The sequence below is a fragment of the Oncorhynchus mykiss genome, chromosome 21 (genome assembly GCF_057628025.1).
Source record: "Oncorhynchus mykiss isolate SJ-2025 chromosome 21, ASM5762802v1, whole genome shotgun sequence".
NCBI lineage: Eukaryota > Metazoa > Chordata > Actinopteri > Salmoniformes > Salmonidae > Oncorhynchus > Oncorhynchus mykiss.
Genome location: NC_143042.1, coordinates 36,374,652 through 36,390,637, shown reverse-complemented (window position 1 = coordinate 36,390,637; position 15,986 = coordinate 36,374,652). Strand labels below are relative to the sequence as shown.

Sequence of the window (15,986 nt, the reverse complement as noted above, 5' to 3'; positions counted from 1 at the left end):
CTTCCAGTTCCTTGAAACTCTGCTTTGTTGTGTTCTGGATATCTATTGGGTCAATGACACACTTTCCTCAATATCAACACTTGCCAATGTGAGATAGCTAGTATTATTGATGAATGGGATCAATGGATTGAGTCTTTTAATAGCCTGTGTCCATTTCAGAGTTTGATTTGTGCTTTTAAAGCAGTGACAATGTCGGTCAATAATCCACTCCGGAAGGCAAAAATGACAAACTTGGGTTAAGCAAAACAGTTTTTTTTCCTCTTCTCCTGAGCTTTATGCATTATTTTGACCACAACAGTATGGCTGTTTGTCTGTCTGTTTGTTGGTGTGGGGAGGGAGTGGAGTAGTTACTAATTGTCTTGATTTAATGTTTGTAAACTAGTTATTTTCTGATTAATACTCATCTCATCAGTCATTTTTATATACAAAGTGAAGTCAAAGGATTCAATAGAACCACAAAATTAAGTGCCCTGGCATTTGGGGCTCTTCATGAGTCTTAAGTGCTGTAGTTCTGTCTGTCAGATCGAACAATGCAGTGGTTGATGATGGCAAACGGCCTGGATCTGAGACAGAGTGAGACACTGGCCTCTGTTAAGGGCTTGAAGAACTGTAGTCTAAGACTCAATAGAAAGGGCAGACAAAGCAGAACGTCCTAAAAGTAGTCTATACAGCCCAGTGCATGAATGGACTTCATTCATGTAAAATAGTTTTTTTGAACAATTTTGGAACAGTTTTTTGGAACAATAAGTGATGTTTTCATTAATTGCAAATATATATATATATATTTTGGGGGGGTGGATGAAATATGGCCTACATTTCTATCTACATCTAATTCCACTGATGACACAGTCATGATTACCATTCACGTAGGAGACTGTACTGTACTATTCTAGTTAATCCAATCATGTTTCTTTGGGCATGTGGATCCATTTTAATACGATCACATAAAGTTGTTGCGTGGCCAATGACTGACCTAGTTTTTTCTTGCTGCCTGTTGGTAATTTGACTCGGGTAGGGATTCTAGGCAGGCCGAATGCTGCAGCGACCCGAATGTTGTGTCACGCGGCCAGCTGAGCAAGAGAGAACCGAAGAGCGATGAGGACGTCGAAGACATAGCGGAATGCAGCAAAGGCCGAAAGACACACGGTGATCTCTCCTTCTTTACGATTAAACGCCTGTAAGCTAAATGAAATTGTAAGTATGCTATCAGATGTTATTGGAAAACGTTATTCGGCAAGATAAGGTTATTGCGAGTGAACTAGCGAGCGAGCTATGATTGCTTACATTAGTGGACTAATCTTAGTTTTTTTTTCTCTCTGTTAGCCAACCTTACATGGAGCTAACTATATTATGTGAGCTACTTCACCGTTTATATAGTGCCGTCTATAAATGATATCAGATAAGCTAGCTAGTTTTACAACCCGTTAGCGTTAGTTTTATAGCTAAACCCCGCGATTTTGCCTCCAGTTACGTTAGCTGCTAGTGTGCAAAAACATCCCAAATAGCTAGACTTGTTAGCTAACTAGGTTAGCTACTATGTTGCATGTAAATTGTCAACTGACTAGCAGTGGTGCTTGTCAATACTTCTATTGATGTATACTAAGTAATATTGTTATCAAACTCATAACTGATTTTAGACAACAATACTACTAACGTAGCTAGGGCCTAATACAAATACAGGCATGTCATGTCTGTTAAGTTACATTGCAGCTCTAGTTATGTTGTAACAAAATGCACTGTTCCAGCAGCACTAGTATAGTCTGCTGCAACAACAATGTCAATGTCACATTGTTAGCTTGGTAGTCAAACCCTGTTTTTTTGTTGTTGTCAGAGTCATAGACTATTTGGTCGAGGGTGTTAATTATAAACCAGAAATGTCAAAGACGTTGGGCACTGGTCTTAATAGGTGATCTCTCTGCTGAACCAAAATGATGTTTAATAAACAAACCGACTGTTCACAATGTTCATGGTTGCTTTGTCTTTTCTCTTTTCAGTGGAATGGTTCAAGATTCGTAGCAGAATACCAAATTGCCATTCATTACCACCATCAGGAGTTTGTCAGTATATTGAGCATAAAGATGCGAGTGGCATGACAAACTCTTATCTGGTGAAGGCGACCGTCAGGAAGACAAAAAAATGCATCGGGCAAGCAGCTACGCTTTAGGCTTCTTTCTACTGACCGTTATTAGCCTCCACGCCACCGCGGCCTTATCGGGGGTTTCAGATGGGAACAGCACGGAAAACGGTACGGTGGCAGATGGTGGATTTGTCCCCCTCGTGTTCTCGAAAGTAAACCAGATTATCGCCCGTGAGGGCAACTGCGCGCTGATTGATTGCAACGTCACTGGAGACCCTGACCCGAGTGTACAGTGGTTCAACTCGCACGGAGACCTGCTAGACACCGAGACAAGTAAGTCAAGTTCGTTGAATCATAAAGAATGTCCTGATGTTGCTCTGGCCTCACAATCAGCAGCTGTTCTACATACATTTTTCTCAAACCAACTTGAACTGTCAGGCTAAAGGTTATTTTAAGTCCAACTGTGGACAACAGAGAGAGGGAGGGACAACAAATCAAACAAGCTGGCCAGTTGGCTCTTTTTCCAAAAAGTTGGAGTTCAAAAGTCACGGCCACTGCTTAACTGTAGATACTTGATACATTACATGGTAATGGCTTTTAATATGATGTTGTCGTGGTTCTCTCATTCAGTTGTAGTCTATCTACTCTAGCCTATATGGATGCAGATTGGTGGTAACGGCCACTACTTAGGCTGTCTGTAGATACTTGATACTTTGTTCGAAACAATATTGTGACGCAATGTGCAACCCATGAATAGGAGTCGCTTCTTCCCTGTTGAACATGACTTTCCTTTGCTTTCACGGCTTTTGCCGCTGTTTGTTAGCTCTTGATTCCACACACGCGTTCGAAGTGAGCCTGGGAACACTTTACATGGGGGTATAAATTTAGAAGTCCTTCTCATTGAAATGTATGTCCGGTGTCTGAATACATTTCCTGTACCCATTCAGGTTTTCTAGAGACACAACAGACCGGCTGGAGGATTGATGGATTAAGTGTGTGTGTGTGTGTGTGTGTGTGTGTGTGTGTGCACTGCGCTATTCATTCTCCGTCTCAAGCCCAACACTATTCGGGCTCTAGAATCGGTTTCTGTCTCTCTCTGTGTGTGTGTCAGCAACCCACTCAGGATGAGCTTTCAAAATATGTAGGAACATGAAATCATCCATCCAGCCACAGTCTAATAACATGCCTACGTAGTTGTTGTAATGGTAGATAACACTTCATCCAATGATAGGAGAATAGTGGCCAATGTAGACCCATGGTGAAATATAGCCTGGATGACATTTATTTTGCCCCGATATAACAGAGCTTCTTAATACATTGGATATACCAAGATTAGTTTAGTGAGAAGTTCACACATCAATGTAGTAGTAGACAAAGAAGAACCAATTCTAATAGTCAACAGATGTTGTAACATGATTTAATGTTTGGCTGGCTACTTGCTTGTGGTTCCACGACTTGTTGGTTAACAACAGGGAGACAAACAAGCACCACGTGGTATTTTTCCAGACGGATTCCATTGTCCCTCAGCCCCACCCTCTATTTAAATATTGAACAAATGGGCTGTGTCCCAAATGGCTCCCTATTTAGTGCACTACTTTTGATCACGACCCACTACTTTTGACCAGAGCCCCTTTGGGCCCTGACTGAGTGCACTGCCATTTGGGACCCAGCCATGGAATAAACAAGTTAGTGGCACCTCTCTGCCCGCCTATTCGTTCAGCTCGAACTCATCAAGAAAATAATATCAGTAATTAGAGGAAGGTCATAAACACTGGTCCACTGCAGAGGGTTCCAGGATAAAACATGGATTTCAAGTGCCAAATAGCTGGTTCCTGGATTGCGGCCTCAAGGACAGTCCTGCAGGAAGAAATAATATTGATTCAATAGGAATCATATTATGACTCAAAATGAAAACCACAATGGATTAATGAATTGCAGTTTGTTACAGTTAATTGATTGAGCAAGTATTTTATAGGCCTAGATTGCTTGAAATATTGAATGAATTGAGCTCTGTGCCAAAAACAACAAGGCATGCAGTTAGTCCATTAGTAGCCTCAGTGGCGGTTGTAGCTTGTATGGCTTGTCAATATGCACAATTTATCAAACTTTCAGAATCGGAACCAAATGAACAATACAATCGCCATGGCTAATTCTAGGCATAAGACACCCCAAAAGACTAAATACACTGCTCAAAAAAATAAAGGGAACACTAAAATAACACATCCTAGATCTGAATGAATGAAATATTCTTATTAAATACTTTTTTCTTTACATAGTTGAATGTGCTGACAACAAAATCACACACAAATTATCAATTGAAATCAAATTTATCAACCCATGGAGGTCTGGATTTGGAGTCACACTCAAAATTAAATTGGAAAACCACACTACAGGCTGATCCAACTTTGATGTAATGTCCTTAAAACAAGTCAAAAGGAGGCTCAGTAGTGTGTGTGGCCTCCACGTGCCTGTATGACTTCCCTACAATGCCTGGGCATGCTCCTGATGAGCTGGCGGATGGTCTCCTGAGGGATCTCCTCCCAGACCTGGACTAAAGCATCCGCCAACTCCTGGACAGTCTGTGGTGTAACGTGGCGTTGGTGGATGGAGCAAGACATGATGTATCAGATGTGCTCAATTGGATTCAGGTCTGGGGAACGGGCGGGCCAGTCCATAGCATCAATGCCTTCCTCTTGCAGGAACTGCTGACACACTCCAGCCACATGAGGTCTAGCATTGTCTTGCATTAGGAGGAACCCAGGGCCAACCGCACCAGCATATGGTCTCACAAGGGGTCTGAGGATCTCATCTCGGTACCTAATGGCAGTCAGGCTACCTCTGGCGAGCACATGGAGGGCTGTGCGGCCCCCCAAAGAAATGCCACCCCACACCATGACTGACCCATCGCCAAACCGGTCATGCTGGAGGATGTTGCAGGCAGCAGAACGTTCTCCACGGCGTCTCCAGACTCTGTCACATCTGTCACATGTGCTCAGTGTGAACCTGCTTTCATCTGTGAAGAGCACAGGGCGCCAGTGGCGAATTTGCCAGTCTTGTTCTCTGGCAAATGCCAAACTTCCTGCACGGTGTTGGGCTGTAAGCACAACCCCCACCTGTGGACCCCCACCTGTGGACATTTAAACGTGTTGACCCTCGCAAGGCTGCAGGCCCAGACAGCATCCCCAGCCGCGTCCTCAGAGCATGCGCAGACCAGCTGACTGGTGTGTTTACGGACATATTCAATCAATCCTTATCCCAGTCTGCTGTTCCCACATGCTTCAAGAGGGCCATTGTTCCTGTTCCCAAGAAACGCCCCACAAGGGTGCGTTCTGAGCCCTCTCCTGTACTCCCTGTTCACCCACGACTGCATGGCCATGCACGCCTCCAACTCAATCATCAAGTTTGCGGACGACACTACAGTGGTAGGCTTGATTACCAACAACAACGAGACGGCCTACAGGGAGGAGGTGAGGGCCCTCGGAGTGTGGTGTCAGGAAAATAACCTCCCACTCATGTCAACAAAACAAAGGAGATGATTGTGGGCTTCAGGAGATAGCAGAGGGAGCACCCCCCTATCCACATCAACGGGACCGCAGTGGAGAGGGTAGTAAGTTAAGTTCCTCGGCGTACACATCACGGACAAACTGAATTGGTCCACCGACACAGACAGCGTTGTGAAGAAGGCTCAGGGGGGTGAAGAAATTTGGCTTGTCACCAAAAGCACTCAAACTTCTACAGATGCACAATCGAGAGCATCCTGTCGGGCTGTATCACCGCCTGGAACGGCAACTGGTCCGCACACAACCGTAAGGCTCTCCAGAGGGTAGTGAGGTCTGCACAACGCATCACCGGGGGCAAACTACCTGCCCTCCAGGACACCTACACCACCCGATGTCACAGGAAGGCCATAAAGATCATCAAGGACAACAACCACCCGAGCCACTGCCTGTTCACCCGCTATCATCCAGAAGGCGAGGTCAGTACAGGTGCATCAAAGCAGGGACCGAGAGACTGAAAAACAGCTTCTATCTCAAGGTCATCAGACTGTTAAACAGACATCACTAATATTGAGTGGCTGCTGCCAACATACTGACTCAACTCTAGCCACTTTAATAATGGAAATTTATGTAAAAAGTGTATCACTAGCCACTTTAAACAATGCCACTTAATATAATGTTTACATACCCTACATTACTCATCTCATATGCATATGTATATAATGTACTGTATATCATCTACTGCATCTTGCCATCTTTAGGTAATACATGTGTCAATAGCCACTTTAAACTATGCCACTTATGTTTACATACCCTACATTACTCATCTCATATGTATATACTGTACTCAACCTTCTACTGCATCTTGCCTATGCCGTTCTGTACCATCACTCATTCATATATCTTTATGTACATATTCTTTATCCCTTTACACTTGTGTGTATAAGGTAGTAGTTGTGGAATTGTTAGATTACTCGTTGGTTATTACTGCATTGTCGGAACTAGAAGCACAAGCATTTCGCTACACTCGCATTAACATCTGCTCACCGGACAAACTGCCCTCCATGTGACATACAATTAGATATGATTTTAAGTTCCCCCACAACATTGGAAATGTCCCTAACTGAGCTCAGGACCTAGTCAATACAATCACAGAAAACCTTTGTCAACTCAATGAAAGTTAACCAAATCAATAATGTGCTAGTTAAGTTGTAGTCATTTCGCAGCAGGCTACACACATTATCATGATGAAACTGTGAAATGATATCCAATGTTATGTAAGCTAGTTGGGCAGAAAATGGAATATTGTCGCCCTAGGTGTAATAGCATAGCAAGCAACAGGCTAACAAGTGTTCTACTAGCCTATTTCATTACATGCTTAATATTATACTCATAAAGAGATGACATAGCTGCATACCTTTTTTATATTTTGCGTGTTTCTCTTTCCTCTTTTTCCTAAACTGGGCACCTGATGGCTTAGACCTTTTCTTATCCATTTGTGTTGATTTGGCACTTGAGCATCAATACATTACCCATCCCCCAACACTGTCAACCAAGAGTCAGGACTAAACCAATTCACCTTGGTGGTGTGCAGACTGGTTTTATATTATTATTAACCATTTTGCACAAACCAGAAAAAGAATGCAACAAAATGTCTGTGAAACTATATAGCTACAGTGTTATGAATGAATTGTGGTTTATTTGGTAGCATTTCGTAGTGTGACTGATTTTACTAATTGCATTAGTACTGTACAAAGTTCGAGGTGCACTAATTTGATTCCCCCGCTCCCCCTACCTCGGGTTTCCAGTGGGGAGACCTTAGGTCAACCTACCCCCGCCCCATCGCATACTTCTGAGAGGGAGACCTTCCCAGGCAGTAGCCTGCCTAGCTCACAAACTAGAATCAGGGCGCCCACTCCGACAAGTTTAACTGACCCACAAGGTGACATGATATCATTGATGTGACGTGCAAAAGAGTGATAGAAAATCGATCGCGCAAATGTCACCATTACAACAACAACAACATTGTGCGGGCACCCCATGTCGCCCATACCTAAATCCGCCAAGGTCTAGCCTGATTCCAGAGGTAAGGTGAGGGAGCTATAAAGTGGTTTCTGGCCCCAGAACTAGGCCTACAGTGGAAGAATAGAAATAGAATGATCAGAACTAGGCCTACAGTGGAAGAATAGAAATAGAATGATCAGAACTAGGCCTACAGTGGAAGAATAGAAATAGAATGATCAGAACTAGGCCTACAGTGGAAGAATAGAAATAGAATGATCAGAACTAGGCCTACAGTGGAAGAATAGAAATAGAATGATCAGAACTAGGCCTACAGTGGAAGAATAGAAATGGAATGATCAGAACTAGGCCTACAGTAGAATAATATAAATGGAATGATCAGAACAGGGGGGGGGGGGGGATAGGTTGACATAAATGGGAATTACCAATCCAGTCTATACAGTGGGGCAAAAAAAGTATTTAGTCAGCCACCAATTGTGCAAGTTCTCCCACTTAAAAAGATGAGGCCTGTAATTTTCATCATAGGTACACTTCAACTATGACAGACAAAATGAGAGAAGAAAATCACATTGTAGGATTTTTAATGAATTTATTTGCAAATTATGGTGGAAAATAAGTATTTGGTCACCTACAAACATGCAAGATTTCTGTCTCTCACAGACCTGTAACTTCTTCTTTAAGAGGCTCCTCTGTCCTCCACTCTTTACCTGTATTAATGGCACCTGTTTGAACTTGTTATCAGTATAAAAGACACCTGTCCACAACCTCAAACAGTCACACTCCAAACTCCACTATGGCCAAGACCAAAGAGCTGTCAAAGGACACCAGAAACAAAATTGTAGACCTGCACCAGGCTGGAAAGACTGAATCTGCAATAGGTAAGCAGCTTGGTTTGAAGAAATCAACTGTGGGAGCAATTATTAGGAAATGGAAGACATACAAGACCACTGATAATCTCCCTCGATCTGGGGCTCCACGCAAGATCTCACCCCATGGGGTCAAAATGATCACAAGTGTTTTTATACTGATAACAAGTTCAAACAGGTGCCATTAATACAGGTAAAGAGTAGAGGACAGAGGAGCCTCTTAAAGGTCTGTGAGAGCCAGAAATCTTGCTTGTTTGTAGGTGACCAAATACTTATTTCCACCATAATTTGCAAATAAATTCATAAAAAATCCTACAATGTGATTTTCTGGATTTTTTTCTCTCATTTTGTCTGTCATAGTGGAAGTGTAGCTATGATGAAAATTACAGGCCTCTCTCATCTTTTTACGTGGGAGAACTTGCACAATTGGTGGCTGACTAAATACTTTTTTGCCCCACTGTATATGCAGTGTAAAATGCAAGGCCTTCGCAGAAAGGATGGCCTGGGCTTCTAGCTATAAAAAGCTCTTACCCGTGACCGTCATGACAAACTGTAGCAGATCCCCTTAGCCTGGCTACTGCTGTCTCTGCAACCTGGAAATGCATGTGAAGGAACCACAAACAGTTCTTAAAAGGGAAATGGCCCCCGTTTCTATGGTGCAATGTTTTTTTTATAGCTATGTTCCATAATATTTTCTGGTTAGGTCTATCCTTTACCATTGTTCATGACCTGTAGATTATTACGATAACTCTGGTCAGGAGTTGTCCATTTACTACCTGACTGGACTACTGGCCCCGAGTAGGAAATATGAGGCTGGCATGATATGGAAAAGTTGGTTTCAGCGACGCGCTCTCTCTCGTTCTCAGGTGGCAAGTGGCTGCTGACGGACGATGGCATCCTCAACATCACCGACATCAGGTTCGCCGACCGTGGCAAGTACACGTGCATGGCGTCCAACGTGCACGGCAGCGCCAACTGCACGGTGACCATGCGGGTGGTCCTGCACAACGGGGACCTGGGGGCCTACTACGTGGTCGTGTGCCTCGTCACCTTCACCATCATCATGATCCTCAACATCACGCGCCTCTGCATGATGAGCAGCCACCTGAAGAAGACCGAGAAGGCCATTAACGACTTCTTCCGCACAGAAGGCGCCGAGAAGGTTTGTGTCCTGTCTTACTATACTTGTGAGGACCTTACGCAGATAGAGTGCCTTTGGGGTGTGTGTTTGTAACTGGGGTATGTGATGTTTTTAATCATTCTTGAATGGTGAAATATTTTCTATCCTATATTTAAATGTCCAATGAGGTTATATTCCATATTCTCTTCCACTCTAAAGCTCCAGAAGGCGTTTGAGATCGCCAAGCGCATCCCCATCATCACGTCAGCCAAGACCCTGGAGCTGGCCAAGGTGACCCAGTTCAAAACCATGGAGTTTGCCCGTTACATCGAGGAGCTGGCCCGCAGCATCCCGCTGCCCCCCCTCATCATGAACTGCCGCACTTTCATGGAGGATATCCTGGAGGTGGTGGGGGTTGAGGAGATGAGGCACACGTTCCTCCGACAGGCTCCAGAGGGGCACCACCTGGATGGGGCATCGGGATGCCGGGCGGCCCTGGTGCAGGGGGCCCTGGTCGGGGTGGGGCCCGGCGATGTCTTCACCGTCCTCCGGGAGAGAGAGAGGGAGCGTTCCGGATCCCCTGCAGCGGATTCCGACGACGCGTCGTTGCACGAGCAGCCTCAGCACATCGCCATCCAGGTGTCCATCCACCCCCCGCTGCCCATGGAGGCCCCGGCTCTGGCTGAGGCCACGCCCACTCCCTTGTCTCCTCCGCCGTTGGCTCCCCTTCACCTGGAGGAGGAGGAGGAGGAGCAGCAGCAAGAGGAGCAGGGTTCCGAGCAGGAGCCAGTAGAGGAGGTGGGGTTGGAGGCAGAGGTGGAGCCAGAGGTTACTACTAAGCTACAGCCTGGTCAGGTGATCTATGAAAGCCATGTGTAAACAGGAGAGAAAAAACAACAAACGCTCCCGAGGAGGGATGAGTGATCCTGTCCTATGCATTTCCCAACCCCACCCTCAAAAACATAGAATATGTCAAGAAAAGGTCATTTTATTTCACTTTTCAACGGAACTAGCTTAAAACTTGAACCTAGCTACGTATGTAGGTCTGTCTCTGGATTGTATTATAATAACCTAGTCTGGATTACAATAAATCTACTTGATAAGACATTGCGTATCATCCCTCATGCTTATGGATCTACATGTTGAATGTATTGTGGGAGAGGAGAGGATAATCAATATTTGATATATGTAAGTATAAAGCAATGTATAGGGCCATTTAATTTGTTTCGTATTAGTGAGCAGAGGGGGAAAAAAGAGCTGTTTGTTATTCGATTCAAGCATTCTCGAAAATCGATTTTTCAGGAAAGTGACTTGACGATTATGCTTTAATTTTGTTGCAGTATTCTGTTTCATGATCAATTCATAAATTAGCTCCAAGCTGACGTCGTGCAATCACTGTTACTAAGCAGACCACAAAGGCTTTTAAAAAAAAAAGACAAAATAATTCAACTTCAAAATATTGCACATTATCCTACCACTGTTACAACCAACCTGGACCTGCAACTTCAGTATCATGTTAAGTTCAAATGCATTAAACTCATATATTAACGACAATAATTGGATCATGACTAACATTTTGTGGATGATTGAAGACTAGTTGTTTCAGGCCTTCTGGTCTGCGATCCTTTTAATTAATTAATCACATGACCACTATAGCCTTTCTAGTAAGTGGTTCATTGAAACATTTCTGAAACATTGCATTAGACATTGTTATAATTATTGTTATTATGACCCACCGTGGTGATTGGATCATGCACAACTTCCTACATGCTAGATGTTTGACCATTTTGCCTTTATGGTCCCCATTATGTTTCCTAGTATGCAATACCCCCCCCCCCCCCCCCCCTTCCCATTTTATTTTTTGAATGTTTAAGTTTTGAATGGGTCTCAAACCCCAACCCTCTTCCGTACATGCTTTAATAAGAGGCTACATGTGAAATGAAAGCGATGTATTTGGGTTAGTCTTTATCCGGACTAAAAATGCTTTCCTTCTGCTTAATAGTCGGGGGAGGGAGGGGGGTTCGATGTTGCTCTGCTTTAAAATGATGCTCTTGATGGCTTTTTGTTTTTTTTTTGTAGTGAAAATAAAATCTATCTGCTGTGTTACCATGGTTTCCTCCAGTTTGTTTTAATCGTGCATTAACAAAGCTTTGTGCCATTCTACTGTAGGTCTCTCTCCCTCTCAAAGGACCATGACACTTCATCACCTGATGCATTCCTCCGATCAGCCTCACTCACTCCCAATGTACATGAGAAAAGGCAGCCATCTTGTTTTTGTAACCATAGTTACAGCGGTCATTCTAGATGAGTAGCGCGCAAGTGAACACTTGTTTAAGCTCACTAGTCTTCACCGGAAGGAGCGTTCAGTGGAAGCAAAGCATTAACCTAAGTATGCGTAATGTGACGCATACAGGCGGTGATTGTGTACACACACACTAGAAGCCAGCTTCTATGAAGTCTGCACACAGCTCTCCCATAGAAATAGCCTAGTGGATTTTAAAAGGAGCCTAACAGGTACAAAGGCATGCAGAGCTGCATGTGAATGGGAAGCCAGGCCTAGGCCAGATCCCTGTACTGTATCAGGAGACTTCGGTGTGAGAGAACCTGACTGGCATTAGAAGCTGTCTTCCTTCCGCTCCCAACTCTTAACAGGAAAAGAGGCTTACAAAGACTGGTTTGTTTTGGAAGTCTGGGTGGCACAGAATTTCTTTCCCTTCTGTTCTTTGACCCAGTGTTCCTCCTCCTCATTCCTCTACACTAGTGTTCCCCCTCCCGCTTCTCTACACCAGTGCTCCTCCTCCGTGGCCACAGAGCAGCTTCTGATCTGAGGGGATTCTATCAGTGTTATTGTACTGTACCACCAAATTCATCTTGTTCACTGAGAAAAGCGTCACATACTCAATACTATTAGAATCCTGTTAATGTCTAAAATAGAATTAAGAACCCACTCAGACACATTTTTGCAATTTTCTAATTTTAATTTAAAACAATTAACTTTTACACATTGTTTTAAATGTACAATCAAACCATCAATGTAATCATACAATTAATGTACAACTATCTACCATAAATAAAAGTCAGTATGAAGTTATGAAAAGAACAGTGTTTGGTGACACCACATGGGTTAACAAGGACGATGCGCTCGTCAACCAACAGCAGGGTTGAATCCATCAGAGAGGTGTTTCCCAAACTCAGTCCAGAGGCCCACCCTGGGTGCACATTTAGTTTTTGCCCTCGCTCTACACAGGTGATTCAAAATAATCAAAGCTTGATGAGTTGGTTATTTGAAACAGCTGTGTAGTGCTAGGGCAAAAAAACAATGTGCACCGAGGACCCAGGAAACCCTGCATTAGGGCACGCAACGGAAAACGTTTTAAAAACATTTGGCAACGGAAAATATCCGTTTCTTATTGGACAAGTCCCTCCCTGTTTGTTTTATTATGTTTGGTGCCTAATGAATATGACCTAAGACTATCAATGTAATAGAGAGAAACATGAAGTCACCACCTGCCTCCACACGCTTTAACGTGTGCCTCAAATGGCACCCTTTTCCCTAAAAAGTGCACTATATAGAGAAAGGGTGCCATTTGGGACACAACCCATAGCCTTCACTCAGCAGCTAAGGTGCTACTCTATGCACCTTGTCATTGAAACAAAGCCAGAGAGAGAGAGAGAGGACTCCTGACTGGCGCACGCATCGAGGTCACTGCTTCCTGTGGTGAACCACACATTAAAGGGTGAATCAGATATACGATCCTATATTATTTTTTTCATGAGTCTAGGTTGACACATGGAGGGTTCAAAACTATTTCCTTTTGTGTACTGTGTGCTTCTACATATCCCCAAGTCAAAAAGAGACTTTATTGAAGTTTAAAAGGAGTTACTGGCACACCTCCCCAAAAAAACATGGTATGGTCAATTGAGTGTTGTGTGAAATGCACCTCCTATTTCAGTCCTTTCAATTCATGATTTTAAATCTACAAATGCGAAGAAGATTTCCTGTTGAATTGTTGTACTTGACGACGAGGCAGAGGAGGAGAGATGCAAGAAAAGATTAAGCTCCAGTGGAAAATACAAGACACATTTCTCACACCATGAGGCAGCTTAATTAAAGCAAAGTAAAAGATCTAAGACATGGTTACTGTGCAGTATTACCGTCAACATCCTCATAATCATCCATTTATTTTGTTCACTTGAAAAAAAAAAAAAGAAGTGGTTTTCCAGTCTTGACTTTGTTTCATTACAAGCCGTAAAAAGTTACTTGATTATGTATATATCAATACTCTAAAAGTAGTTGCATTAGTAATAGTTTGAAAAGAAAAAAATGATCTTTTTTTTTCTCCTCCAGTAACAGAACTTCACCTTGAGTTAGTGTTCCTATTTATTTTGATATACACACTGCTCACCTTCACTGTCGGAGAAACGGACAAGTCTTTACTCATCTGATACTTATGCGCGTGCACACACACACACACACACACACCTCTATGGCATATTGCCTACCTGGCTCAGATCAAAAGGTAATTGCACACGCGCACACCCACCACACACAGTTTTCCACCCTTTACTTCAACAGGGGGTATGTAACCGATGAGTATCGGACTCTTCTGTACAGAATGTTTTCACATACATCAGAAATAGACATTTTGTTCTTGAACTACAACACTCAGACATGAACTAACTACTCCAGTACATCCTGCTTGTACCCTTGATCTTCCTTCCTCTCTCTCTCACACACACACACACTCTCTCACCCACACTTACACCTTGGAGCAACGCCCAGTCTAATATCAGGAGGATGCCTTTAGCGGGGAGGGTGGGAGTTTGTAGTTTCGGGTTACTATGACAACCTGATTGGAACGTGGAGGTGAAACGCACACATGCATTCTCTCGCTCAAAGAGAGTTCACAGGTAAACAATGCTTTCGAGGACGGACAGGGTGTGGGGAGGGAGGGACACAGTGGGGGTGGAGCCTGGCAGGGCTGACAGCCAATCAGCAGTCGAGGTGTCTGAAGGTCGCTCCTCGCGTCCTAGCGGATCATTCTGACCTCTTACCTCGGTAGCCAGGCTTCAGGCTCACAGCAATGTCCGCCAGCGTGAACCAATAGTAACAGGACAAGGACGAAGGAGCATGAAGAGTGTGTTTGAAAGAGGTGCAATTCGGCTAGTGGCATGCTTGTGTGGCATCTGTGTATGAGTGAGTCTGATCTCATGTATGTATGTTTCTGTATGTAAATGGAGGTGTGTGTTTAAATTGCATTCCTTGTGTATATATGCCCCAGCCTGTAGTAGCTGCTACCTAGGGGCCAAAACGTCCCTCACAGCAGCCATTTTTAAAGTCCTTTTAGAGTCTGTTCTTCTCTTCCTTCCTGTGGCCTCTAGAGGGCTCTGGTTTAGTATTGAGGTGGATTTGGGGTGGTGTGTCCCAGGGGTGGGGGGGGGTTGGGCTGTGCGTCATAGGGTGGAGCCGTGGCCGTCCAGTAGGTTTACCACCTCCTCCTCGCTTTCCTCCTCGTCAGCTTGACGACCCGGGAAGGCGGTGACTAGTTGAACATTATGTTGTCGGGGTCTTGGTTGGCCATCTGGGCCATATGACGAAGGATATCTTTTTTTGTGATAATACCAAGGAGACGCCTGCAGGGGGAGAGAGAGTGTGTGTGTGAGAGACAGAACGAGTGAGAGAGATCGGGGGGAGTGAGACAAAGATTGAGAGGGATAGAGAGAGAGAAAAAAAGAGAGTTAGTCAGTGATGAGCTGGCAGGGAGCACAGTCTGGTTGGCGTGGGAGAGAATTGTATCGTGTTTTTGTTGGCTAGTGCGGTTGGTTGGACGGTCGGTGGTGGTGGTGGTTTTGGCCGGGGATACAAAGGTGGAATCAATCGAGAGAGAATGATAATATTATTTATTTGGTTAGATCATGTTGTTATCTAACCAAAATAATGGGCTCTGTTAACTGACAAAATTGTGGCAATTCGGTTGGGGCCTTCGTTTGGGGATTTATATTATTTTGGGGCCTGACACTTAAGTTGATTTATATCAAAAATTTAAAAAATGACTAAATAATAATGATGAATTCTACAGTCTAGAGAAGCAAATGCTCCATTTCTTCCAAACTGTATCTGCATTTTAGGCCAAGGGAATACAGTAACAGGGAATACAGTAACAGGGAATACAGTAACCACTCAGTCAACCGTGACAGTCAGTGTCACTGCAACCATGCCAACAAAAACACGAGTCCCACTGGTGCCAAGGAAGGATACGAGGTGGAGAGGAGGAGGTGAGTAACCAAGGGAGAATGGTGAGTGAGTGATTCTCGTTAGAAGCCTGGAGGGAGGAAATGAACTGAACACACTAGGAAGAGCAAGACTGAACACCTTGCCTTACCAAACCTTCACAGTCCTCAGG

At 44.0% G+C, this 15,986-nt stretch overlaps 2 protein-coding genes across 14 annotated transcripts in view; one reads left to right on the top strand and one right to left on the bottom strand.

Annotated features, from left to right (window-relative positions):
• Positions 1-824: 824 nt before the first annotated feature.
• Positions 825-11,688, top strand: LOC110500453 (microfibrillar-associated protein 3-like). Of its 2 annotated transcripts, none has more exons than XM_021577830.3 (4): positions 825-1,194; positions 1,995-2,410; positions 9,329-9,624; positions 9,802-11,688. In XM_021577830.3, exons 2-4 carry the CDS (start codon positions 2,137-2,139, stop codon positions 10,459-10,461), a joined length of 1,230 nt encoding a protein of 409 aa, XP_021433505.3. In that variant the 5' UTR covers positions 825-1,194; positions 1,995-2,136; the 3' UTR covers positions 10,462-11,688. The 2 variants fall into 2 exon arrangements, with proteins under 2 accessions (XP_021433505.3, XP_036813786.2); XM_036957891.2 differs by having other exon boundaries at positions 831-1,146.
• An 851-nt stretch (positions 11,689-12,539) lies between these two features.
• LOC110500450 (H(+)/Cl(-) exchange transporter 3) overlaps positions 12,540-15,986 on the bottom strand; it is a 63,773-nt gene continuing 60,326 nt past the window's right edge. For all 12 annotated transcript variants that reach the window (XM_036957877.2, XM_036957873.2, XM_036957876.2 and 9 more), the window contains one exon: positions 12,540-15,216. Coding sequence is in view for 8 of the 12 variants with exons in the window: in XM_036957873.2 (XP_036813768.1) it covers positions 15,037-15,216 (180 nt within the window). In the remaining 4 variants the exon portion in view is untranslated. The remainder of the gene's footprint in view (positions 15,217-15,986) is intronic.

Coding starts and splice junctions, on each gene's coding strand:
- LOC110500453 (XM_021577830.3), top strand. CDS start 2,137: ATGCATCGGGCAAGCAGCTACGCTTTAGGCTTCTTTCTACTGACCGTT. Junction 2,411..9,328: donor CCTGCTAGACACCGAGACAA/GTAAGTCAAGTT, acceptor TCTCGTTCTCAG/GTGGCAAGTGGCTGCTGACG. Junction 9,625..9,801: donor GCACAGAAGGCGCCGAGAAG/GTTTGTGTCCTG, acceptor TCCACTCTAAAG/CTCCAGAAGGCGTTTGAGAT.